Below are 27,199 nucleotides of genomic sequence, written 5' to 3' on the forward strand. Positions count from 1 at the left end.
AATAATTTAAGGGCCAGAGTGAAACTCAGACTCATAATTCAGACTCATGATGGCTATCTATCACTTCGATTCAGTCTGTATTTTTCCTGACAAACTGAAAGAGTAGCAAAGGGAAGGAATCGAGCCCAAACACAGCTCCAATGCCAAAGTCCACCGGCAGCAATTCAGTTATCAAATCTGTGACGGCCGCATGATGTGTCCGTGCCAGAATCGCATATCGTACACATTCTTGGGGCAGGGTTGTGGGCTGGTCCACGATAATATTGATTGAGTCTTTCTTTAGTAGGGTAGATATCAAAAACCAATGTGACAGTCCCACCAAGCTGGGGAATTGCACAGAAGGGAAAAGTCACATGGTGACAGTGGGGGCAGTACAGAAGTCAACACTGACTATAATGAAATACAATCTTTCATTGCCTAACAGTAAAAATCGCCCATTGGTGTGGAAACCACGTATGCGTAAAAAATGCAGATAGCTCCAAGCCCTGCTCCTCTGATAATAGACACAAATTCAGCTAATTACAGCCTACAGCACCTTCCATCTAACACCTCAGTCACAGATATGGCTTTATGAAAGGAAAAGGTCACGCATTATGCATAAATGGCAGGAGTGCTGCTTGACCCACACCTTTAAATCCGGATGAGCCCGCAAACGACAATTAACAATCAGCTCAAGACGCGTTGTAGTGCCATGTACGGCAGAGCAACATATCAGGAAAGTCTTAAGAGCATAAAAGATGGAAGGCTTACAAGATCGCCAGGCAGAGTCACCCCACTGAAGTCCAGTGCAGCTCCCATATCACCACTGCAAAGCACTTTGGCACAAACAACGACTTGGTAACGATAGACTAATGAAGATTTTCCTTCTCCTTTCTGAAATATCATTTTTTTACCCATTGGATCTGTCAGGAAAGCAGTTTCTGCTGGTCTTCCAGATCTAGCGTGGTAGCTTTTGCCTGTCACTGAGAGCTGTTTGGAGGTGGGTGTGAGTAAGGGTGGGGGGGGGGGGGGCAGTGGGGGGGCATTTGTACGTAATGGCGTTTCTGTTTGAGGAGATATTTGTCTCCCCGTTACCGCCGGCTTCCCTGCTTGTCGAGCTGGAAATCAGGAGAGCTGGCTGCACTGTTCTAGTGATTAGGGCCCTCTTGAAAAAAGAAACAGTCCTGAAGCAGAAAGCACTCGGCGCTCATCCTCTCAGCTTCTCGCAGCCAAGAGCTGACAGCATGCGCTAATCATGCACCTCACGTAATGAAGGAGCTGCACTGGAAACAGTCAGAAACAGACAGGCAGAAAGATTAGACTCAACACACTATGTGCATGCCGCGGGAGAATCTAGAAACACCTTGAGCATACTTTATACCTTCCAATCCTGGCTCCAAATATTAACAGCTTTTTAGCAACTAATTAATGAGGACTTAAAACCTGTAACAATTCCGTATTAACGATAGAGTGTTTTGTGTTTTTTCTTTCCTTTTTTCAAGAGCATGATTCATTCTAACATTGTTGGTGACCCTTTTTTTAGATGAAAATCTTATCATCTGTCCTATTCTGGCTATTCTTGCTCTGGTTTCATTCTCAGCACACTGGAAAGTGTGGACACAGAACACAGGTTTATGTTTCCTCTGATTGCTGTAGACGTGGGATGGTTGCTCATTTTTCTTTCAGTTATTGCCAAAGGACAAAGCATCCATTGGCTTATAGGCTTGTGCGTAAATGGCCGTTTGTCTGACTAAAGCAGCCCTTTCATGCTAGTGCTATTGTGCACAACACTGATTAAAACAGAAATGTATGAGATTTCATATGCAAATGAATAACGTGCAACCTTCACACCAGTCATCAACGGAACTGTTGCTGAGGTAACAAAGCCTAAGTTATGAGTAAGAGTTGCCGCGGTAATTTGAGAGTGTTTGTAGCTGATGCATAAACACAATTAAATTAGCGCGCTCTGGTACTGCTGTGAGGAAATAATCACTTGCACATAATCACACCTTCAAGGGAAGTCTGCTGCTTACACATTTTTGGCCTCTTTCTCCTGCTCTACATTGAAGTACTTGAGTGATTAATGCACTATTTGATATGAGGTTGAAACAATCAGAGCATTTGTGCTCAGTTCTGTCATAAAGCGTCACTTTCTTTAATCATAAATGTGCAAACAAATTAGAAAAAGAAAGGAAAAAACACCAATGCTTGGGCATTTTTTACATTAGAGACATTATGAAATGAATTAGAAAGTCATTTTGCAATTTATTTTTTTCATTTTTTAAACCAAGAAAAATATAATTGCTCTTCTTTTTTTTTTTTTACGAACAGTCTGTTAGGTTTGTTTTTGATGTTTACTCAGATGTTGAAATTCAGCTTTCTTGTTACACATTGCATGTGGCTTCTTAAATCATTTTTCATGGATTTAAATTTTTTTGATTGAATGACGTTTTTTATCATAAAATCAAAGGCTTATTAACATCAAAGCAATGCCAGTAGATTAGAGATTACTTTGGCTCAGTCACAATGAGGATTTATGCATTTTGTGAGCAAACATGTTGTGCTGACAGAAATATTGGCTGTGTGTATGTCTCTGAAACACCTTCTCAATTTTGTCTTGCACAGCAAGCATGAAATATTGCAGACAAGAGCCAGGTGAGCCCTCATTAGATGTGACTGACTGACATTTAATTCACTAAAGCATGAGAGTGTCAATAGCCCACAAGGCTTACAGCACAGCAACTTCCACACAAAAACATGATAGCCTGGCTATGCATTCACTTGTGTGGCCAACACAGCGCTCACTCATATTGCACACAGTGGACACAACACACAGACATTCCATAAATACACTATATGGACAGAAGTATATACTAAAGTATATTTCAGGTTCAGGTGCAACAATGATGGGATTTATATATTTGGTTTATTTGAAGTTGCTAAAAACTATTCAGTAACAACTGAACATATTTAAAAAGGAATGTTTTGCCAGATTAGGATCTGAGCTTCAAGCATACATGGAGTGTTCATGGCCAATCATAAAGCTCTGTAGCACTAGTAGCTTTAAAACGACAACGCAGGATAAATTCCAACAGGGACAGTGGGGCGCCAAGAAGGCGACGCAGGGCTCAGAACATTATCATTTTTATTGTTTTATGATTTGTCATTTAGCATCCACCCTATCCCAAGACAATTTATAACACGAGACAAATATTATCTGTAATTACCTATACAATATAGATAATATGCCAGATGTTTTATCTGCAAGCTGTCAAATTAATAGCAAGTTATGTATTGATAAATATTTTTCCTTTTCATTCAAGGCAAATATATTTAATTCTGGAAAGTTTCCTCCACTTGAAATGACCCAGTTGCTTGACATGGAAAGGGAAATCCAAAATCTGAAAAGCGTTACCATCATTCATTTTTATCTTCAGTATTGACCCTCTCTTTTAAAAAGAACATGAAATGGTGGATTTATTTTTTGTCAATCCCCTTTTTGCTGTATTTTTGTCAACAGAGCTCCTCGGGCATTGGTCAGGGTTTTGAATCATTCCTTTAATCTGACAAAATTGGAACAAATCAATAACCTCGCAGCAAAAAAATTGACAGGGGGTTTATGTTTATGGAGCCAAGCCAGACAAGAAGCCATAAAACATGTCAAGGGCAAAATACAAAATGTGATACTTTACAGACTGGAAATATCATTTGCCATCTTTGAATGTGATGTCCCCTCATCATTTGTTCTGATTTACCTCATCACTGACATACCTTCACTGTCAGATAAAAAAGTTAACTTTTCCATTCCCCTTTGCACTAACCCTCGCTCTGTAGCACAGTTTTTTTGGTCCTCTTCAAAAAATTATAAGGTTTGCTGAACAAAAAAAAAAAGAATGTGACTTTGAAAAGAAAGGAAAATACAATGGAAAGGTCTCTTACTTTTTCAGAGGCTTTGATTGAATGGTGGAGATACATGCTTGCGCGAGGTAAGTATCAATCTCAATTCTTGTAAATGATCTGAAATTGTACAGCTGTAGGTGCAGGCCCTCTTTAACAATAGCTAAGCACCAAAGATGAGCATGATATCTTCCACTTCTGCGATGTAGAGATTTTGATTGTATTACTTTTTTTTAACAAGTGAAAGCAAGATACGGGAGAGTTATAATCCCTCTGCTCTTGTTCGCAAAGGACCAGACAGGAGCAGGAGCGATAACGAGGAGCTTAAGTAAAAGAGCTCTGCGGGTCTAATCACTGTCTGATTTCAAACGTGGAGGACCAATTAAAATGGATTGGGCTCAATAAGAGATTACAACTTTAAGTAAAGACGGGTGCCTGGAACACGAAAATCAATCGCGTGTGTCTCAATACCAAAAGTTTTTTTTTTTTCAAATGCCAGAAGCCGGATAAATGCAGGGGTGTCCACAAGGCCAAGAAGTTTAAACACGTGAAATAAATCACGCGTAAAAATAGGACAGGGTGAAACCAGAGGTCCACTGTGAAGGAGCAAGTCCTTGTTAAGCGCACAGTAGGGCAGAGGTTATTTCCTACAGAGGATAAAAAAGTTTGAAGAGCCTCAAATAGTCAGAGCAACATCTGTAACTATCCACTGAATTCTTTGTGGGCTTTGACACATAAAAATAGAGGGCATCTATTGTAGCAATATTGATATATGGATACATCCCTGGGGCATAAGTTAACCAGTGCAATTTCATTTTTACTTTGAACTTGTCTTGCTTAGAGAATGTAGACTACAGCACCACTGACTCTGTGTCAAACATGGGCTAACTGGATGTGTGAAGATAGTATACTGGGATAGCCTTGCTGGAAGGGGTTATCTTTTAAATCAATGCAGAAAGTAACAAATTTCAGACAAAGCTACCATTTAAGGTTTCCCATTACGTAATGGCTTCAGTGCATTCTGAATGGCTGTGAAGACATCACTATCATTCTCACTGTCATGTTTGACATACTGTGTGTTACAGCAATAAATTTTACTGGTTCTTTACTTGATGGAACTGACAGAAATGGTGACCGCTTCACAACATGAAAGAATCACAGAAACAGTTACATTGAAAAACAAACAATGTTTAAGAATAGCTTAACAGGTAGATAGGACAAGCTGGTATGAGGATAGTAGTGTAGTGAGAATTCCAGTAATGTATTCAAGGTAAGAGACTGATACCTGGTTACCCCTTAGCAAAGCACTTAACAGCTTCAAGTTTACTTCAGGTGACAGGTTTTTGATATGTCCCAAACCAAATGGAAGATCTATGAAGTCTGTAAATTGACCGGAACATTATTGGGAGCAGTGAATTTGGCAATTGCTTGGCGAGATCACAGGAAATATTGCTCAATTTCCAAATTATAACATAAATCTCAACAGCTACTTCATCATATCTCTTTATACAGCAGTATTTTAAACTCGACTGTAATAAAGTAAGCAGCATCTGAGTGCCAAGCTCAATTACAGAGCTAGACAATTTCCATATGACACCTCTAGGGGGCAGAAAATCTGCCAAGATCACTCTGCAAACTTAGCATTCTTTTGCACAACACAGCCAACGGCATTCACTGCAAATAAAGTCCAATGATATAATTGATTTCATATGTTTTTGCTTTCAACATTATATGAGTACAGTCACAACTATATGTTCACAGCCTATGATGCTTGGTCTCCCATATGCAAAATCTGGCACGCCTGGCCCGGTTTTGTTTGAACTTTTTACAGTATATCCTATTTTTAGTGTGTCTTAACATAGATATGAAACTCTCTTCCTCTCTCACACACCAAAATGTTCATTTTTATAACTGTATAGAGATGGGAACTATGTTTAATTGTCAAACATAAATAAATAAATAAACAAACCCATTCAACAAACTGTATCACTGACAGTCAAGAATGAAGAATTTCAGGACATCTATGGATCGGCACAAGTTTATTGAAGTCACTGAAGACATACAAATTATAGCACAATATGCGTCTACAGAGATTCATCTTATCTGAGTCATAGAAGTACAATTGAATTACTATTCATATATGTAAAATCAAATAGAAAGCACATTTGTTGCATTGTTTCTGTCAGATCAACCATCATAATTTAATTAAAGAAATCAGAATTTGCCTTTAGGTGAATGGTAAAGCTAGTACACCAGTTATAATCATCAGATTATAAGTCTCAAAGTGATACAGAACTGTGGCTGTAATTATTTTTTGGTCCCTTTTAGTGCCTTTGGCCCTGCTGTCATCTTTTGTACTGATTGTCACTTTGTCTTCCAAAGGTCCGATTCTGGCTGCACCCAGTCCTCTCCCATGATTGCTTGCAGTCTGAAGTCTTGGAAGTACTCTAGGAGATGGCTAATGAGAAGAAAAACCCAATCATTTGACATTCACATGACATATCAGCCCATTAAAAAATACTCACAGGAATATACAATAATAGCTAATACATCTTTAGAATTTCAGATACAACAATGCTGTTTTCAGTTACTGCTCTGGTTTGATGACGTTAACCTTCATCATAATTACTTGTTTTTTCCTCAGAAAAGCATGTCACTATTGCATTTCTGTAAATATGCTTAATACAGATGTTCGGTAAATTCAAGTTCAGGTGTTTCCATGGCATTCACAGCATGGGAAAAGGTGAGTTCTTCTGCAAAGGGTTAACTTGCCTGAGTGTATGAAATACAGTGGGCTGGGTATCCTGAGCCAGCACAGTCCTAACCATCCTAACCTTATTCCACAGAAACATTGGCACTTGGACACATGTAAGATTCAAATATCAAATGTAAGGTACTCACAAGTTTGGTTTTTGTCCCTCTGCTATTTGCTCTCTTGGAATGGGATAGAGGGCCTCGTAAGTTCTTCCTATTCCAGAGCCATGAATGGCGTAAGAATTCATCTTATTCACTCCTGGGGGGAAATATTTCCAGGGAAGGAGCGCTGTCCCCTTCCATTTACCCCCATCCACAGTTGCTTGGAATGACAAAGGCAGCCCTTGCTTTAAAAAAAAGTAAAGGGAAATGACAAAATGGTCACCCTTTGAGAGAATTTCACTTTAAGAGAGGAAGTGAAGCCTGTGCTGAATATAGAAATGTATACGTGTGCAAATCAGCTTTCATTACCTGAAAGGCATTTCCTCGGCCAGACAGTAATAATACTAAGTGCTGCCCATGACTGCAAGAAAACAGATGCCCACAGTGATTGGCTATCTTTTCACAGGACATTCCAAAGCAAAAATGTATAAAGTCTCTGTTTCTGTTTTGTCAATTACTGTACATGCCCACAGGCTACCTCCTCCCAGTTATGGAAACAATAGATTAATGAATGAATTAATTAACTCACGGACAAACTTCCACCTCCAGATACTTTTCTGTGGCACTGTTCAAGAAGAAGGATTCCACAACTGGGGAAAATTTGTAGAATAACATGGTATGAGTCATATGAGGAAATTGGCTGTATTTTTTTCTGCATAATGACACTTTGTCTGTGACACTGGCCATGATTTCACAATTTTGACCCATCCAATAATATCTGAGCACAGACCTGGTGAAATTCCAACATATCACATCGACCAACAAACATAGACAGACATAGACAGATCGGCTACAGATATAAATATTTAATTATTATTCTGATTCTGTCTGGTGACTACTTGGATGGAAAGTAGTCTTGTCCATGAAAAAAGCCATAAAGCCAGTGGCAGTGTCAACTAAAGCATCTGAAACCTACAATCCTTCTCTACACACCTTCATAGTCCCACAGTCCCGGGAAAGGCTGGCCAGGGGGCCCTGCTGGAGCTTTTGGATCGTCAAAGAATGGGGCAGACACTTCCATTAACAGCCCACCATCTCCTGGTGAAAACTTCACATTTACAGGGTCGTGCATGACAGGCCAGCTGTCCCACGTGTGCTCAATGACGAAGTTCATCTGAAAAGACACTTCTTTCAAACTGATGTGGCATTATTCTCTGCCTTAGCCCTATACCAATCAACAGCCGTTCCAACGGAAAGTAGGTAGAAGACCTTACTTTGCTAATACCAAGTGACCCGTGGTTAGAATAGCATTCGTCATTTGCGTCAAGTGCGTCTACATGAAATGATCAAAAAACAATCCCATAATGTAGCACAGAAACACCCATCACACGAGAAAGCGAGCAAATGCTGTAATCCATATTGACTATCCACAGATAGCTCTTGACGTGATAGGTAACTGGAAATAGATACTCCAATTTAACATCTAGCTAGGCACGAACCAAGCTCTTACCGTGACAACCGTGCAGATCTCGAGTTATGGTGTCAATGTGAAATCAAACATGCACATGCTCTATTAAATGCTTTTAATGATACTATAAAACCATAAAACACGATTACTGTAATTAACTAGCAAATTTAGCTATTCAAGTACTTTGGAACATCAGGGCTGCCAGCCAACTCTGTCTAGCTCTAGCCAGATACAAAAATGAATCCCTGGTCTCAGGTCCGGGAATAGGCTACAAAATCTTTTTATGAAATTTAAATGTACAATTCAGGAGCTAGCTAATACTGTGAACGACTGAGTTGTTACATGCATATTAAAGCCATTGCCAACTTTTGCCTAGCAATAACTATGAGCAACCGAGAGTCTCATGACCAAGGAAGTGCAATACCAGGAATCTGTTTCCTTTGGGAACAAATATGGGGACGTACAGCGTCGCTGAAGACGCTTTTGATTGGCTTAGCATATTTACTTCAAAAAGGACGGCGGAAGAAGTCGCCGTGATTGTAACAGTTTTTTGAATGTGCTAAGATTATTTGGGTATGTTGAACAATGGGATGGAAAAACTAAATATTTATACAATTTAAAGCATGTGTAATACGTCATTTTCTTGCTAGTTTGCTAACTACCTTAAAATATAGACGCTAGCTAGGTTAGCTAGCTAGCTAAATCAGTGCGTATGTCTAACTCAATAGTATCTTGAAGCCAGCGAGTCCGCTAGCAAGTCTGTGTAACGTTAAAGCTAATTTAGCTTCATTCTGTGGTAGCTAGCAGGTTAACTGCTAATGCCGTTATATCAGATTAAGACTGTGGACGCTGGTAGCAAGCCGACGAAAACACGCAAAGGCGTTGGTTTGTACAACTAGCCAGCGCCCTTGAATAATAACGTCTGCCGGCTGGTTGGTTACCTAGTGCTACGATGATTACCAGCAGTTACCTAACGGTAACGTTATGGCAGCGATTTAGGCCCCTGTTGTGGCTTCCTGCTGGAAATAACTACAGTGACCATTATGTCTGAACATAATAAACACAAGTGCGAGTGCCTGCTTGTTATCTAGCTAAGGCTGTTGTGTGCGTATGAATACCTGGTTGGCAAGCTCTATGGATGTGTCGTCTAGTAGCTAAGACTAACGTTCGTTCGTCTAGCTTGTTGGTGGTGGCATAACACCGCGACTAACGTTAGCTGGAGTGTTAACCCTACGTGCAATTGTTTTCATCTACCATAGTGTCCGACATGTCAGCAGAAATTGAAAGTCTGCGAGATGAAGGTAAGAAACCAAAGCAATTGTCTAACGTTAACCTGGACGATATTGTAGCCATTTCATGAAGTCATTATGTAGCTATCAGACGAGTATATGTTTCTGCAACTTGACTTGTTCAGTAAATGACTTGGCTATCGCCACAGTTGCGGCATTGAAATTGGTAAGTCAGTCGATAAGCAGTCTCGCTTGCTACCAGTTTCAGTTGTCAGTTTTTGTTGTTTGGTAAGGTCGGGTTACTATGGCGAGCAAGCTAGTTACATGTTCAGTTGGCTGTTGACCATGTATTAACTTCTGTATTGTAAATGTTGAAGTCCACAGGCTGAAGTCCGCTCTCAGTCAATATCAGGATGGACATCAGGCTCCAGCCGCATCTGCACTGGTATTATTGTTACAGTTGTTGAATTTTTGGTTGATCAGTTGGACCTTACCTTATTGGTATTGGCAAATTCGGTTGTGTGTACCCAGCAAAATCTCACATTGCGTCAGCAAAACTCCATATAACCATCACAGTCCAAAGTAGAGAGTACAGTATGTTTATTTATCCTTAATTGCATACTGATAAATGTGATAAAGCCTGAAACAGCAGTACATTGATCTAGATCCAATTGGTGTTTAGGTGTTCCAAAACATCTGTTTAATAACAAACCAAAAGAAGCAAGCAAATACAAAAATAATAATAAATGCACACACTTTATTGGAGTGGGGGAGTGAATTTTTAGTTGCATGTACTCATGTCTTTTTTTCTAAGTATACTGAGGGATGGGAACAATTGTGCTTTCTACAGAAAGGTGTTTTGTTAACCACTTAAATCAGTGTGTTAAGCACTTTTCACATATTTGATGAATTGCACTGTACAGATCATCACAATGAAAGTCATTGTTTTTGTATTTATTACTGTTATCATTATCAGTTGTCTTTGCACCAATCTCTGTACTGAAAACAATTGACTGTTTTGAATTTTTTACTGTCTCTTCAAGGGGGAAACCTCCAGAGGCTCTGACTCCCCTGCCTTCTGGCTCTCAGACAAAAAGTAAGCATGCGTGACAGCATATACCTGCATTACAGATTTACGCAATGCATCTCTGTCACTCTTCCCTGCGTAAGAGTCAGCTACGTTGTGTGCTAGGTTCCAGTTTTGACAACCGTTTTTTTTTTTTGTTTGTTTTGTTGACTCTAATATGTAATGATGATCATGCGTTTCGAGACGATTATTAATTTTGTAGCTGCTGATGCTGTTGTTTTGCAGCATCATGGCTCCACTTGTAGCAGAGTATGACAGACATGTGGAAGACATGAAGGAGCAACTGCAGCGCTATCAGGTGACTGATTGTTTAAGTTATTTCATCTTGGCTGTAATGATCAGCTAAACAAGCTCTTAAATGGAAGGTTAGGTGACATAAAGAATCATCAGTTAGAGGGACGTTCTCAATATGTGAAATTTCTGAGCTCTAAGGATTTTTCGTTTTCCCTCAATGTGCTCTTGATTTTATCTTAAAATGTCATGATTTACTGTATTTGACATTACCGTTATGCTCCACATACATATTGATGGAGATGCTTGCAGTCTGTACCCCCTGTGGAAAAATAGATCAATGTACTTGTTTACCTCCAAACCAACAGATGCAGATGACTGAGCTCAAAGTGAAGCTTGAGGAAGTTGTAGATGAAAATGAACGGTATCATTTTTATTACTTGTATTTCATTTATTTTGAAAGCAGTCAATTTATTCATTTTCTACGCAAGTGTTTATGTAGCAGAAACATGATTGTGTTTATTGATTTTATACCACTTCCTGTTGCAAACCCAACCTTGCAATTCATCTGAAAGTGAGTACACTGGTGTCACAGTATATATCATTGTTAATATCCGTCTTAATGTAACTGTGGAACTTGAAGGGTCTCTATATGACCGAAGGAGTGTGAAATAGTGGTGAAGTTGCAGGTTCGCGAACCCTTTTTTTACATTTATGCAAAGAACTCAATCAGAAAGTTGTATTGTTGAATCCTGGGTGGAAGCATTGCTGGTGTGTACTGGAACTATGTAGTCATCCTGAATTGCTTCAGAATATACCCAGCTGCATAAATGGACTGCAGGTAACATGCAGCCTGGGTGAGTTTAGGGGGTCTGCTAAGCAAATGGGTAATGTGTTATTGTTCCTACTCTCTAAGGCTGCATTCTGAATTGAGGGAGTCCATAGAGAGGCAGCTCCACACGCTCCCCATTGGGTCTGGGTTAGAGGTGGACTCTAACGAAGAGGGAATCATGAGGAACTTACAGGAGCAGATCCAGCTGTCTGTCCAGGTACGACTCCTCCTTCACTGACCACATGGCCTTTGAACCATTTTTATGGACCGTTTTTAATCCCAGGAGGAGGAAAGAATTACTTTGGCTCAGATTCTTGAAGGCCTAAATTCAACATGCTGGCCATGCCTTAAGTGTTTTTCCCAAGATGTTGATGTATAGTAAATGTGGTTATAAAAAAAAAAAGTTCAATACATGTCACCTGCCAGTGTGCATGGGTTAAATTATGCTGTGGAATTACAAGGGCTAAATTCCTGTGTGGTACAGACCATCGTGAAGTACTAACAAATCTAAATTTGCTATGTTTTGGAGCAAAAGTGTTGATTAACAGCCCAAGGGCAGAATAATTTGAAAAGCAGAAACAGATAACTGCAGAAAAACGACAAGCAATTCAGAGTGTTTTATGAGTCCTCTGCTTTTACCAGTTCTCCTGAGCACTCAATGCTGTGTCTGTCAAACAATATCTCAGTTGTGAAGCTGCCCTGCCTGTGTGTTTGACTTCAGGAGAAGGATCGGGCGATGGAGATGTGGCGTTCAGCTGCAGACGAGCTGTACCGATTGCAGGAGACCTATCAGAAGACGTCATCCGATGTGCAGGTCCACATGGCAGAGAGACAGCACATGAAGGTTCGTGCTCGGGTGCATGCGTCTTTTATTGAGTCTCATGTAATTGCTTTCAGAATTCTCTAATGTGTGTGTTCTCCACTAGAGGGCATTGTAGTCCTGGGTTTCTCCACCTGCCCCTGGGAAATATTTCTCTTCTTCAAAAATTTTACTCATTTATTGGGTATGAATGGAGACTTTACTGAGGAGCACACGTAATTTTCTCCTTGATTACTGAAAGATTCTGTAATGTGTTGTGCGTAGGTTCAGAGAGAGCCAACTGTCTGAAGTAATCTGCATAATATTTTCATTTCAGAACCAGTTGACCAACGTCCAGCAAGCTGCACAGCAGCTCCAGGTGGCCAATCAGAACCTGGAGTCAGTAAGTGCAACAAAAGAAGGAAGTGGGGCTGATTGGACCATATAATAAACATGGGTTTATGGGTTACCTTCATTGATACCCCCTTCATTTGACTCACCTTGATGTTGTTACATCACACACAGTTTGACTCTTCAGCTCTGTTAAAAATATACATTGAACAAAGCATGGTCACACTCCTATGATAGGAGCCTCACATATATCTTGTAATGTAATGTTCTCAGCAACCTAACAATCCACATACTGTCTCTTTTCTAATTTCCAACTGAAGTGCTGTTTGCTGTTTATTTTTCCTTCTGCACAGAGGAAAATCAGGTTTTAGAAACAGATAATTGTTCATTTTTATCCGCTTGTTTTCAGTGCTTCACTCCGGGGTGTAAGTAGTGCCAGCAGCGGTGCTGAAAGAGTAATGTAATATCTCGCTCATGCATGTTTAATGAGGAGAAAGGCGTGTCTTTTCTCCCTCGCCCTCTCGGCCGCGCGTTGCTCCCCTCACTGTTTGAAACGTGCCCTCTGAGAGCATGCCTCAAAGGCGCACCTGTCTGTCATGCCACACACAGACCAACCAGGAGTTCCTGAAGACGGTGACGGAGCAGAACGCGGAGATGGAGGAGCTCCGCACCCAGCTGAGGTGAGGCCCCCCCCCCCCGTCGACCTCCCTCTCCCCCCTGCCGCAGACCCCTCCCCATCATCCGCTCTCTTTCCTGGCAGAAGTCCTGTCAGCCTCAGCCTCTACCAGCACAAGTGTGTCCTCAACCGGTAGATCAGACAGGTAGCTGGATGCCAGCCCGTATAGTTTCTTTTATGTGAGCAGAGCTATTTTAAAATCAATCCTAAATTTGACTGGGAGCCAGCGAAACTTTCTAAGTGATGAAGTGATGTGCTGCCAAGATTGGGAATTGTTCAGAATCCCTGCCGCAGAATTCTGGGTGTATTGTCAATTAACAATGCATTTGTTTGTAACGCTACAGAGCACAGAATTATGTAGTCCACCCTGGATAGGTTCAGGTATATTGTAGATGAAAAAAATGAGACCTTTGACTCATTCTTTACATGGATGTTTAAAACTAGGGTCAAAAACAACACAAAAATTTCTCCTGTGAGAGGAGGCAGATATAGTAACACTGTTGATGTTTACTGTAGCCAGTTAACACAACATCCGACTTGTTGCAGTTTCCAACTCTCATAAAAAAAAGTTGCATCCAGGAATTACTATTTTAGCAGAAATCAGCTCCTGAGAGGGATGCCATGACAGTCCGATATTGTGGCCTTGTTCATTTTTAACTGTCTCCTTTTATGCTGCGATAGCCATTGGCTCCCCCTCAGGCCCACAAGCAGCTGTCTTTCCCTGCACATCAGCCCCCCTGCCAGTCTGTCCTCGCCACCGTGCCCCAGCCACACCGTTTCCTGATAGACTCTGTCAGACTCTTGCTGCGTTACAGTCCGCCAGCGCTGTGTAAACCCCCCAGCAGCTTCCTCCTGTAAGGCCTCCCCATCAATCATTCTCTCACCCCTGGCCCTGTTCACCATCTGTCCTCCATCATTGCGTCTGGTAACCCACTGCTACAGACGAAAAGGCCTTTCATTTGTTTCTTGTAGACAGGCAAAGCTGGACTTGAGAACGGCTACAGCAAAAGTGGAAGAAATGACGAAGCTCATGCAGAACGTTCAAGACCAAATGCAGAGAAGGGTGAGCGTATTCAGTCGAGATTTATTTTGCTACATGTCGTTGAGATGTCATGTTTTTATCTGTGATGGAACATTTTTTATGATATGAACTGTTCTTTGTGGATACATCTTTTAAAATCAGCATGGAGTTGCACATGGAGTACGGCACCATAGACAATGACACATTGGATTTGGCAGCAGTGTAGCATAGTGGTAAGGAGCAGAGCTTGCAACCGAAAGGTTGCTGGTTCCGTTCCCCACTGGGGCACTGCTGTTATACTCTTGCCCAAGGTACCTTACCCACAACTGTCTTAGTAAAAATCCAGCCGTATAAGTGGATAACATGTAAAAAAAAAACGAAGTTGCTGTGGATAAGAGCATCTGCTAAATGACAATAATGTAATGTAATTTGTTGTGTCTGTGTCTGTGTCTGTGTCTGTGTCTGTGTCTGTGTCTGTGTCTGTGTCTGTGTGTGTGTGTGTGTGTGTAGGAGGATGAGGCAGCGGAGGCCCATGGTAGAGAGGAGGCCTCGGACCGGCGGCTCCAGCAGCTGCAGTCGGCCCTCAGCCAACTGGAGGGCAGGTGAGCAGCCACAGTCCAGGCGCAGTGAGGCTGAGCTCAGCAAAGCCCAGACCACAGACATGTCGCTGACCCACGTTCCTTCTGGGCAGGCTGAAGGCGGCGACCCAGGAGACGGAGAGCGTGAGGAGGGAGCAGGCGACGCGGGAGAGGCAGGTGGGAGAGCTGCAGGGCCGCTGCACCAGCCTGGAGGAGGAGAAGTACGAGGCCATGGCCAAGGTGCGCGAGAGCATCCAGGCGGCGGAGGAGGCCTCTCTGCAGAAGGAGCAGGTGAGGTGCACAGGGCCCCGCTACTTACAGCTGTGATTCAAAAATCACTATAGTTATTTGCACATTGGATGTAGCAGCAAATGTTCCCAGTACGCTTTAGAACTCCAGTCTGTACCCATTCTTGAATCAAAATTTTGGGATAATAAGCAGGTTGGAACATTAACAAGGTCTCCTAGTTTTTGTAGCGTCATTATACTAAATATGCCACTGTAGTGCGTTAAAAAAATAGGTAATAGGTCCACAGTAGTGTTAGACAATACATGCATGATCATGTATGTCATATTGTGGTGTAGCAGATGCTGCCCATAATGTGGTCATGTACTATGGAAAGATGTGTTATGTGTCATTTTTGTGGGTGAGGTGGAGCCATGAAAAGGAATTTCCTCATTTAAGGGCAGTTAATGAAATCTGAACCTGAATATGAATCTGTTTGCTTGCATTGCAGACTCACATTGCTGTGGCTTTTAATTGTGTGTTCACAGGCTCTTTTGAGAGAAAAACAGAAGAGCGAAGAGCTGGAGAAGCTGAAGGAGGCCATTAAGCAGCTGATTCAGGACGCGGCTGTTCGAACCAGAAAAGAGGCGAGTCTGTGGGTTCTTTCATTGGTCCGATACCACAGTCTGCCTGCGCCAGTTTGTTCCAGGAAGCATATCTGTGTTTTTTCTCTCAAGGAAAGAGCTGTACAACTCTTCCAGTGTAGTTACTTTTTGGAGACTCTTAAGTTCTAGTTGTAGTTTGTATTGTACTTGGTTGGCAGTATGATACAGTGGTCAGGGAGTCAGCTTTTGGACCAGAAGAGCATTTGTATTTTTAATCAAATGTTTTGAATCCCAGGAAGAGCATAGCTGTTACACAATAAAATATGGTCTTAGCTGAAATTGCTTAGGTACATGTACAGCTGTAATTAAACATGATTTATGCTGTGGTTACCCTGATAGGAGCAAATGGAAATAATATATTGTAATCTCTCCAGCAAATCAGAACCATACTAAATAAATGTAGCCAGGGTATCAACACAGCCTGTACTTGCAAGACTTTTAGAAGTTTGTGCATGGGTTCACCCAGCTAATTATATTTAGACATAGTATACTTTTTTCAGATTTCTGTGTTATATAATCATGGGCGCCCGCTTATTATCCTTAAACCAAAAAAGCTCAGATTAGCTTCATTCATAAATGGATAATGAAGAGGCTGTATTTTAATTGCAAAATGGCTCTGACAAAGATATAAGACTGCTGTACTACTTCTGTTCTTCTGTGAATGGTCTATTATTAAGTTTAATTCCCTAAGCTCATTAATACAGACTGAATGTACCAGCCAAGGGTTGTATGAGGAGGTGGCTTTCAATAGTTTTTTTTACCCTGTAAAGTCTGTGTTCATATTCTCTTGCTTGATACTCTTACAATATAGTACAATGCAGTTGGCTTTTCTTGACCACAGTCATTGTGAAATGTTACAGATTTATTAATGTGCCCTGTTTATTTTTCAGGTTGAAAATGTACGAAAGCAGTGTAACATACAGATACAACGAATGGCTGAGGAACTTTCAGCTCTACAGCTGGTAGGCCCTCGCGTCGTAATCTACCTTTTAAGAGCGTGAAGCTGATAGGCCGTGCTAATTAAATGGACCGATCTGAATGCAGTCATTTGATATCGCCTATACTCAAGCACATTTAAAGACGTGTTATGGAAACACACAGTATTTCTCTTCACAGAGAAGTATACTTTGTGTGTCAACAGGGCATGCAGGAAATGTTTGCTCATTCATGTGTTGGGTGGTACTTCACTGAATTAAGTCTGCCTTTATTTGCTTTTAATTACTTTTCATGTTTTTACAGTGTGCTGCTTTGTGTTTGTTGTTTAAACAAATAGAGAGGGATGTGTACTTGAAGAAAGGACCATGACTGTGCGTGCATCTCTGTTGAGTTCCTGCCCTCAGGATCAGGCCATGATTGACAGGCCTCTCTTGTCCTACAATAGGAGTGCGCTGACAAGGAGTCTCAGATAGAGAGGACCTTGCGGGAAAGGAAGGCAGTGGAAGAGGAACTGGAAAAGGTAATCAATTAAGTACCATGGCCGAGGATCAGAGTTCTGTCAAACTGCCTTGGCAGGCTTTAATAAGGAAAGGCAGGTTTTATTTGAGCATCAACAGATGGCATGCGCGCTCGGGTGCATGCTTCTGCCCAGCCTGCAGTTTGCTGCAGAATGCTAACACAGCCGGCGGTCTGAGAGAGAGAGAGAGAGGCTAGCCTCCACTGGGGGCCTTAGAACTCCGCACCGCAGCTCTGTGCTTCTCTCAGGTGTACAGGGAGGGGAGGAGCGGGGAGCCGGAGTACAGGAAGATGGACACGCTCCACCAGAGGTGCCTGAACGCGGAGCGGATGAAGGACGACCTGCAGATCACGCTGCAGACCACACAGAACAGGATGAAGAAACTGGAGATGGAGTGAGTACCAGCCGAGGAGAGCATGAGTACTGTAAAGGGCAGCAGTGCAGTGTAATGGTAAGGAGTAGGGCTCGTAACTGAAAGGTTACTGGTTCAATTCCCTGCTGGGGTGCTGCTGTTATACCCTTTGACAAGGTACTTAACCCACAGTTGCCTCAGTAAATGGATAAAATACTAACCTGTGTAAGTCGCTCTAGATAAGATTGTCTGCTAAATGACAGTAATGTAAGTAATGTAATATAACTTGGACATGACTGTATACGTGTACTGCCTGGAGGTGATTGTGCGTGTGTACTACGTGGATGTGGCTGTTTATATGTGCTGTGTTTGGGTGATTACTGAAATGAATAATGGCCCGGCGTGCTTGGTGCTTGTGTCTGTGCCGGCAGCTACGAGGAGGAGCTGTCCCGGTGCCAGGAGGAGGTGCGGCGCCTGCAGGGGGCGCTGGCGGGCGCGCGGGACGACTGCGGCAGCGTGAGCGAGGAGCGCCTGCGTCTGCAGCAGGAGAACCAGAAGCTGCACCGGGAGATGGAGGAGCTGCGCAAGACCAGCCAGCAGATCCAGAGGAAGGCCAAACAGCAGGTGCGCCCTCTAAAGGGGCGCCGCGGTACTGCGGCCGAGCTGCGCTACGAAGCTGCCGGAGTCACACCTCCTGTCTGTCTCTCAGGTGTCCTCCATGGAGCATGAATTCTCCCTGAAGGAGCAGGGGCTGGAGGCCCGGCTGCGCGAGCTGGAGGAGGGCAGCCGAAACTCCAGCGTGGAGCTGAACCGCCTGCTCACAGCCCAGCAGAAAACCACGAGGCGCTGGAAGGAGGAGGCGCGAAAGCTGGCGGAGGCCTTCGAGCAGAAGCTGGGCAGCCTGAGGTACGTAGCGACCTGAAGTGTGTTTCTGTGGAAGAAGGGTTGTGTGTCACCTCCTAACAAGGCTGTGCGGACAGTCGCATAAGAAACTGTGTAATGTGAGGAGATGGGAAGTGGGCTGAATTTGTTATCATTAAAGAGACAAGTTCACATCCTACAGCTTAGACACAGGCTCGAGTCTGAGCTCTATCATTTGCCAGGAATGACTGGGAGTTGGGAGCAGTGGAACACAACCGGTCTCCATTCACCAGGGTAGGGTGGGTTTAGAATGGAAAATGGATTTTCTCCATGAATGTATGTGTTTTAAAAGTATTTGGAGACATTTAGTTATTTAACATTAACATGTTAAACATGTGTTGCAGAGATAAATTCAAAACTTGGGCATTAATTAGTGTTAAATGATTTCAGGGCAGAGCTGGCTAGACAAAAGCAGCGCTCTCAGGAATTGGAGATCCAGCTGGAAGCAGACCATGAAAAGATTGTGGAGGTATAACTAACTTCAGCTTTAACATTTGTGTGTATATAGTCATACAACATCATGTAACATATATGAATATGAAATTGGAAAAGCTGGGTATAGTTCTTTAGATGTATAAAACACACATTGGTTTGAAATCATCCTTTGATAAACACCATACATACTAGAAAATAGTAATTGGACTATGAAATTCATGAACCCCCAAAATGGGTGGGGCTATTACATGGTACCAGTGACTCACTGATTTACACCAATAATACTGCTCTGCTAGGCAGAACAAAGTCTTCTGGTTAGTTCATACATCAATGATGCATGGTATGCATGATGCACAATAGGTGCACGATGATGCACCTATTATGGAGATCATGAATTCTTGCTCCCCTATCACCTTCTGAAAGGTCTTGTACAAAGAAACTGGATTCATTTCTGACACGTGGTCAAGTGGTTTTCAGACCTCCTTTCAAACCGTGTGATTGGTTCAAACAGTATGAGAGACAAATGGTGGAGTACCAAGAGAAGAATGGCCGCCTCCAGAGACGCTTAACTCAGGCAGAGCAAAGGGCCTCCACTGCATCACAGCAGGTAAACGTCCGTGTGGTTGTAGATTATAGCATGGTGTATGAATGGCAATGGTCACACATTAGTTTATTTGTGACCCAGTTTGGAGTTCAGCTGACTACTTTTTTCACACTTTTGTTTCACACGCTGTATTGTCCAAGTCAGCAATGCTCTTCTACACCTCTGCAAAGAGTCATTGTGCATGTTGAGTGAAATAGATATGACTTAGTGTTAATATACTGTATTTAGCATAATCACAACGGCTGGAGAAAAAAAATCGTGGTTGACCCAGAGAGCCATTTGTTTTTATAAAGAACTTTATTCAAAATTCACAAAACTTTAACCAGCTCACACACGGTTTTCCTCTTCTCTTCCAATTTTACAGCTCAGTATAATAACATCACACAGAAGGAAAGCAGCTTCCATGTTGGACCTGGAGAGTCTGTAACCATGCCACCTCGAACATTATTGTCCTTGCACAGTGTATTTTCTTCAACTTGACAACATTTTTAATAAACAACACCATTTACTGTACTGGCGATTCCTCATTCTGTCATGAGTTTTTAAAGATTATATTGCAAGTACTGTACTCTGCCTTAGTCTCCATAAGTCTTAGTGGTGACAGGTCCAAAATGTTGCTAAACTGGACTGATGAGGTAGGCTACACAACCTAACAGCAGGGATGTAGCCATTTGTGATGCAGGAGAGGGGCATTATCTGCATGCAATACATCAGTTATTTTTCCAGTCAAAATCAAATAATTCAAAAAGGAATGGGTGTCCTGTAGAAAGTAGTTTCTCTTCACTCCATGGCAACCTGCACACTCTCTGGTTTACTCTGCTGCTGGTCGAATTTCCTTGCTGCATAAATAGGAAAAATTATGGTCAGAGAAACATTCGCCAAATGTGGTGGAAAAACCGGTTTTATTAACTAAAATATAACATGCCCACGTACGCGCAGTCCCTTCCCTTCCACCAACATCCATTTTGACAATAGTAGGAAGTGATCAAGCTAGTTGTCTAATTGTCCATGTTTTACAAGAGCGACCTGTCATCCACAGACCTTTATGAAACTCACCGATAGAGTACATTTCCAGTTGTTGACGTAATCGCACCTTCTGTAGACTGTCGTAGAAATTTGGCTCCGGTGAGGATCCCACAGTGGGAGGCAGCGCGAAAATTCGCATTATCTTCCTCTTATTTCTGCAAAATAGAATACATACCTTAGAAGAACGTGGGGATAGCTCGCTACCTAAGTGGTTCATTCGCTACCGGCCAGGTAGCTGTCTCATTAAGACATCACTCACTTTCTAGCATACATCAGCAAACCGAAGCTGACCAAGATAACGAGAAGATACACGTTCGTTGCCTCGTTCCATGCTTCGTGCACAGAATAATCAATAGTTTCCTCGTCGGCCATTACACCATAGCCACCCATGGCGAAGAGTGCTGTGCACAGCTATGTTAACAACGCAAACGGGCACTGTACAACGTCCATGTAGCTAGGTATGTAAACAAAAGCTGTGCGTCACTTCCGACCAAGACAAGTAGAAATTCAGCACTGTGTTGAACTTTACTTGCTTACTAGCCCCCTCTAGAGTACAGGAGTTGCACTGATCTCAGGAAAGGGGATAGAGACGGCGTAGCAGTAGCTGATCACTCTTTTCCTGAGTTTACCCTTTATATACTGCACTCGTATCGACGAGGCAATGAATGAATACAATTCAAGAATATATGCAATCTGACTGGTATAATGTCACGCATGTCTAATTTTAGTGCGTTACAGTATTTCCAGTCCGGGTCCTGGGATCCTCCCCTCCATGCTGCTTTTAATTCCATCTGAACCCTGAGCTGGCTTGATTCCATTCAGGCTTTATTGAGCTGTTAAACACTGTTCTTTAGGCATGCATATATGTATTTATTTTATTTTTTATTTATATTACTTCTTACTCATACATTCTATGTGAAAAATATGGTGTTACAAATGTGAAAACGAGGACACTTATTCGTTCACATTCTGTGAATATCTGCCCTTTTATAAACTTGGTACATAAGTTCAAAGTAAGGTGAATACTTGTTTGTATTCCTAATTTATGTTAAAAGACTCAAATGTATGGAAATGTCTTCCATAAATCACTCACATGTATAATTCTGTTAGCGTGAGCATATTTCAAAACAAAACTTTGAGTCTGAGCCTTCAAAATAAAATCTTAATGTAATGTAAAATGCAAATATAGATCTTATTCATTTTCTCGTGTAATGCACGGTATTCCGGCGGTGTATAGTTTACACTGTTACTTTAACACTTCCTCGTGCTCACTTACGGCGTGCTGTTGCCAGGTAACCTCAAACAGCCGGCGTATCTGAAGCACTCAAACATAGTGAGATTATCGTTAAAACTTTGTTTGTTTCCGAAATCCCACTTTATTAGCAATTATTCACCAACAAATGGTATGGATAATGTAAGTATTGTAGCTTATCAACTTGCCGAGTCCTTGTAAATCATGTTAACGTATTTAAACAGTTGTCTAGCGATTAGCACTGGCTTGTTTTCAAAACGTTTTGATTATTAATATTACTTTTTGCCATTCCAGCCCAGCTTGCTACCTCGCTAACAGAAAACTGCTTAGACAGGTCGATGCGACGTTGCTTGAACAGAGTAAATAAGCAGTGGGAAGCACAAAGACATGCATAAATAATGCGTTTGCTTGGTAATTAGAAAGCCCCTAGCAATACAAGTGAGCGTGTGTTTACTAGCTTCAATCAGATACGGTATGCCATTTCTTGCTTGCAGCCAGCTAAAATATCTTGCTTGCCCTTCACCCTGCCTTTACGCTAAAGCATGCACATACTGCTGAAAAGCTCATTGTAAATGGAAAAATGTTTTCAAGCTAATGGCATGGATTTATACTGAGTTGCCTGGCTGCATTTCAATATATGTTATAAAGTAACACACTGTCAAGCTAGGTTCGGACTCTGTCATATGTAACTTTAAATGGTGTCGTTTGCAAGCAAACAGTATTGTGCATTGTTACTTTTTTGCACGTCATGATGTCCTTGTTTATTTCTCGTTACCTGTGGGTTTCTCTTCTTTCATTACAGAGTACACTGTGAGCCGAGAAGCCCGGGTTAGGAGAAGAGATGTCTTCGCTTTCTCTTAGAGGGCTTGGTGGAACCGGGGGTGCGGACGACCAAGGCAGGGTGAAGAAGGAGGTGCTGCCCGTGCCGCACGGGCGGGTGGATGTTGACCGGCTCCGGGACAGGCTGGTCAGTGCCGCCCCTGGCCAGTCCCGTAGCCACCCGCACGCCCTCCTCTTCACCCACTGCACCAAAGCCCAGGAGCGACGGAGGGAGAGGGAGCGCCCTCTAGAGGTGGAGATCCTGGTAAGCTCATGCAGTGTTGATGTCACGCTTTCACAGCCCGCGCTCTGGACGTTAGGCACACATTACATTACGTTATTGGCATTTAGCAGATACTCTTATACAGAGCGACTTACATTGGTTACACTTACAATTTTTTTTTCCGATGGTATCCATTCATACAGCTGGACATTTACTGAGGTAATTGTGGATTAACTACCTTGCCCAAGGGTACAGCGGCAGTGCCCCTGTGAGGAATTGAGCGGCAGCCTTTTGGTCACGAGCCCTACTCCTTAACCATTATGCTGCACTGCCGCCCAGGCTCTGGACAGGCTCAGAATACCGAAAAGTAGAGTGGGTTTAACATTTTAGACTTCTCACATACAGTTATGGAACACACATTATGTTGGGTTTTTAACACTACACTCCTCTTCTGCGGGTTTGATTCCCAGCTTTGGACACTGTTGCATCCTGGAGGAAAGTACTTTCACTCGTTCATGGAGGAGTGTCATGAAGTACGCCATCCTGGATGAGGTGGCTGAATGTTATTTGTCTCCCCTTCACTTTCAGCCAGCTCTAAAGAGATATCAGGACCAGAGGCGGCCAGAGTACATCCACAGGAAGAACCGAGAGAAGCTGATCAGCATGGGCTGGACGCCACCCTCCCCCTCCTTGCCTGTGGAGAAGCCGCCGTCCGCAGTGCAGCTGCCTGAACTGCCGGACCGTGTCAAGGAAAAGCAGGTACACACTAGTCTCTCTCCCCCATTATTGTTTTAGATAAGATACCAATGAAGTAACAATGGTTAATAATACAAATAACAATAATAAGAATAACCCATATGAAAATGAAATATATTGTTATAGACTGAGAAATATGTTGTTTAGCCATATGTGTTTGGGAATAAGAGCAGTGACGGCAACAATAATGATTTAAAATAATAATAATATGTAAATAGTAATACGCAATACATATATTATTATTCTTATTATTATGATTATTATCCTTTTAAATGACAGGTGCAGCTCACACAGAGCCAGCTATTTTCCCCTTCGCCTCCAAAAAAACCCCGTTCCTCGGTCGGGGGTGTGCCGACACCAGTTCCGTCCCCGAGCCCCGCCCCGTCTCGGCTCCCGTCCCCTCTTCTGCTTTTCGCAACCGTGGAGGACGCCGTTAAAGCGAAGATCCGTGGACCCCTCGATATCATTCGCATTGTGCAAAACAATCCCCACCTCGGCTTCCTCTACATGACCCCGGCCGTGCCCAAGTCCTCCATCAAATACGACGCGTTCAACCTCAAGTAAGGCCCAGCCTGCAGCACTTCTCACACGCCGTACTGAGGTTCCGATCGCAACAGCTTCCTTTCACACAATGCCACAAAATCTTGAGACAAATGGATTTAGTGATGTAAGATTTAATTTCAAGTTTACGTTGAAAATGTTGCATGAACAAAGAAAAATAACGGCGGCATTAAACCATCTTTCTTTAAGATTGTACTTGTCTGAATATAATTCATTTTGATAATCATTTTGATAAAATGACTGTACCCTGTGTACATAGTTCACTAGGACCGAATTCTATTGCACTTTACATTCACTTCCCACTTTGGATCTTCATTTGTTACCCAGCAAAAAACCTTTATACAGTCCATAGCGTGATTTTATTCAAGTGTACAAACCTGGAACATTCTAACAGGGTGGTGACCTACACAAACATCAACAAGGCAGAGTACTACACCATCAGCCAGAGCGGGGTCACCCACGTCCACAACGGGAAGGTGGACTTCATGACGCTGGAGCGCTGGGAGTACGAGTACCGCTGCCACTGCCAGCTCCTGACCATCCCGCTCTTCGCCCGCTTCCGCAAGTGGAAGGCCTTCCACGTGTGGCGGACCAACGTGCGCTCCAAAAACTTCAACCTGTGCAAGGACACGCTGCAGCGGCACCTCTTCATCGTCAACGAGGTCAGCGCTGAGAGCGTCACGGAGTATCAGAGGGCTGACTACGTGGTTACCGTGTTTTTACTGTTATTATTGTTGCTGTCTACATTTGCACCAAGCGTACCAAACTTCTGACTAGTATTGTATAAAAATCCATTACATATTAATTGACACTCATATGAACGAATACACGTAAGCGTTACGTTGGGTAATGTTTTTCAAAGGGGCATAAATGGCGTAACATTTGAAGTCTGAAGAATTATCACAACTGAATTTACTGCAGTGAAAACAAGCCTTGCTTGCTCGGTGCTAGTAACACTGAGGAATGTCACTGAGAGAGGTACAGAGGGGTTCTGACCTTCTGACCCCTGTTTCTGTCGATGCTGCTTCAGTCTCTGCGGCCGGCGCTGGTCGACATCCGCGAGATGTGCTTCCGGATCAGCGACATGGGGCTCTGCCGCATCGCGAAGGGGCACACGTACACGCTGGAGGAGTTCAAACACGCCCAGTACAAACAGCTGGAAGAGGTGTGTGGGGTGAATTCATCAAAGCGTATGATTAACTAAAACGTAGAGGTCTGGCAACATGGTATCTTGGGCCGAAAAAGTGGCCTCGTTTATAGGCTAACATCGGAAAACCGCAGCCTTTTACGATGAATGACAATGTCGCCTGTCAAAGATTAGAGGAACAAAAGGGTATTCCTTTAGGTTTTTTGTTGCTTGTTTTTTAGAACAAGACAATTATAAAAATAATCAGACTAATGGACTGGATCCCATGACTGGTCGTTAGTTGTCACAAATATGCTTTCAGGAAGTTTTGGAATAGCAGAAATTAAAGTGATATTGTTGTCATCAGCTAGAGTTCCAACAACAAACAAGGGCACTCTTGTTTTTGAGTAATCGTTATCTTTCCTGGTGCTTTTGAGTTCCTCGTGTGTGAGACAGGCCTGTGAGGGGCTAGGCCTAGGCATGGTGTGTGGGTGTTACCTGGCCGTGCTGTCTGCAGGTGTCTGCGCGCCTGGAGGAGTTCAGGGAACTGGTGAAGGAGGTGGCAAGGACCGCCTGCCGCACTGCTCTGCGGGAGGCGGGATTCACCCCGGACTACAGCACCTGCGAGTCAGAGTCTCCAGGTACTCTTACACGCCCAAGGGGGCTGCCAGTGGGGGGTGGTGGTTGGACAAGTGGACTTGTAAGTTACAGGTTAAATGTTCATATCATGATCGGGGGACTACTGTTGCAAAGGCACTTACCTCGAGATAATTTTTAAATAGCATAGTATTAAGTGATTGCTTATCATTTGCTATTATCACTGCTGTGGCCATGTGTCTTGAGTTAGTCATGGAGAGAAATGCCTCATGAACCTCAATAGGGTGTAGGAGTTAAGGAACTGAATTTATAAGCAGGAAGTTGCAGGTTCCAGTTCTGGGTAGGCTACTGCTATTGACAAGCAGGATTCTTAGCCAGAATTACATCCAGCTATTTAAATGTAAAATACAAGTTACTCTGGGTGTGGGATAATTAAATGTCTCAGTGGCTTTTTTGGATCAAGAGCTGCAGTTTTGTTACCCATTCACTGTGGTTACATTAAAAAAAATACGATTCCCATTGTGTACTCCTTGAGGTGTAGAGTGCACCTTGGGTGAAAAAAAAACAGCAATCTAACTATCCGTTGAAATCCCCAGCAGATATTGCAGTATCCAGACACCTCTATGACTTTCATTGTCCGCAGGGGAGGGGGATGAGAGCAGGATCTCGCAGGAGATGGATCTGCTGTTTGAAGAGCCATCAGAGAAGATGAGCTACACTGAGCAGGCCAAGAAGAGGTTTCAGTGCAGGAGGTTGACCTGGTGTGTGTTTGTCTTCTCAGGCCACACCCACTGCCCCACCCCATCCCCTTTTTCTGTGGTTAATGAAAATAAAATCATATTTTGATTGCTTGATTAGCCAGTGGGGTTGCAAAGGAATGATCGTCCACTTCGGTCTGTTTTTTGTGCTATTCTTTGGTATTTGCCCTTCAAATATGACTATCCATTGATACTTATAGACTAACCCTCATACCCATTCAAAGTTGCCTGAGCTATGTGACACCTGGGCTGTCAAAACTTTTACAGGCAAACTGGTTTGATAGACATGCCAACTAGAGTGTTGGTACAAGGCTAAGATTTGTAAGTTTTTCTTTTTGGTGCATAGTGTAAAGTGGAAAGATGTATGTAAATGTAAATGTATATTTTTTAATAATGTAGCAGTAATGTAGTAATAATATGGA

The 27,199-nt window shown here is 42.7% G+C and overlaps 4 protein-coding genes across 4 annotated transcripts in view; 2 read left to right on the forward strand and 2 right to left on the reverse strand.

Annotated features, from left to right (window-relative positions):
- Positions 1–6,182: 6,182 nt before the first annotated feature.
- Positions 6,183–8,607, reverse strand: c22h4orf33 (chromosome 22 C4orf33 homolog). The gene is made up of 6 exons (XM_036517413.1): positions 8,243–8,607; positions 7,726–7,906; positions 7,322–7,382; positions 7,102–7,153; positions 6,778–6,977; positions 6,183–6,334 (listed from the first exon to the last, which is right to left on the reverse strand). The coding sequence occupies exons 2-6, from the start codon at positions 7,904–7,906 to the stop codon at positions 6,241–6,243; spliced, it is 588 nt and encodes a 195-aa protein (XP_036373306.1). The 5' UTR covers positions 8,243–8,607; the 3' UTR covers positions 6,183–6,240.
- Positions 8,608–8,700: 93 nt separating this feature from the next.
- Positions 8,701–20,124, forward strand: sclt1 (sodium channel and clathrin linker 1). The gene is made up of 22 exons (XM_036516887.1): positions 8,701–8,773; positions 9,460–9,501; positions 9,807–9,874; positions 10,473–10,525; positions 10,742–10,814; positions 11,116–11,171; positions 11,664–11,796; positions 12,301–12,423; positions 12,716–12,781; positions 13,339–13,409; positions 14,378–14,468; positions 14,937–15,028; positions 15,118–15,295; positions 15,778–15,876; positions 16,785–16,856; positions 17,276–17,350; positions 17,596–17,741; positions 18,131–18,323; positions 18,409–18,605; positions 19,011–19,089; positions 19,567–19,662; positions 20,024–20,124. The coding sequence occupies exons 2-22, from the start codon at positions 9,468–9,470 to the stop codon at positions 20,084–20,086; spliced, it is 2,058 nt and encodes a 685-aa protein (XP_036372780.1). The 5' UTR covers positions 8,701–8,773; positions 9,460–9,467; the 3' UTR covers positions 20,087–20,124.
- A 141-nt stretch (positions 20,125–20,265) lies between these two features.
- On the reverse strand, positions 20,266–21,137 carry LOC118769669 (small integral membrane protein 19). Its single transcript, XM_036516888.1, has 3 exons — positions 20,945–21,137; positions 20,716–20,840; positions 20,266–20,498 (listed from the first exon to the last, which is right to left on the reverse strand). The coding sequence occupies exons 1-3, from the start codon at positions 21,073–21,075 to the stop codon at positions 20,440–20,442; spliced, it is 315 nt and encodes a 104-aa protein (XP_036372781.1). The 5' UTR covers positions 21,076–21,137; the 3' UTR covers positions 20,266–20,439.
- A 1,641-nt stretch (positions 21,138–22,778) lies between these two features.
- Positions 22,779–27,199, forward strand: part of dnah6 (dynein, axonemal, heavy chain 6) — a 67,675-nt gene continuing 63,254 nt past the window's right edge. Inside the window, 7 exon segments of the mRNA XM_036516407.1 lie at positions 22,779–23,021; positions 23,568–23,738; positions 24,015–24,295; positions 24,691–24,958; positions 25,327–25,461; positions 25,940–26,063; positions 26,663–26,780. Of these exon segments, the coding sequence (XP_036372300.1) occupies positions 22,779–23,021; positions 23,568–23,738; positions 24,015–24,295; positions 24,691–24,958; positions 25,327–25,461; positions 25,940–26,063; positions 26,663–26,780 (1,340 nt within the window).

Source organism: Megalops cyprinoides, chromosome 22, assembly GCF_013368585.1.
Source record: "Megalops cyprinoides isolate fMegCyp1 chromosome 22, fMegCyp1.pri, whole genome shotgun sequence".
Classification (NCBI taxonomy): Eukaryota; Metazoa; Chordata; class Actinopteri; order Elopiformes; family Megalopidae; genus Megalops; species Megalops cyprinoides.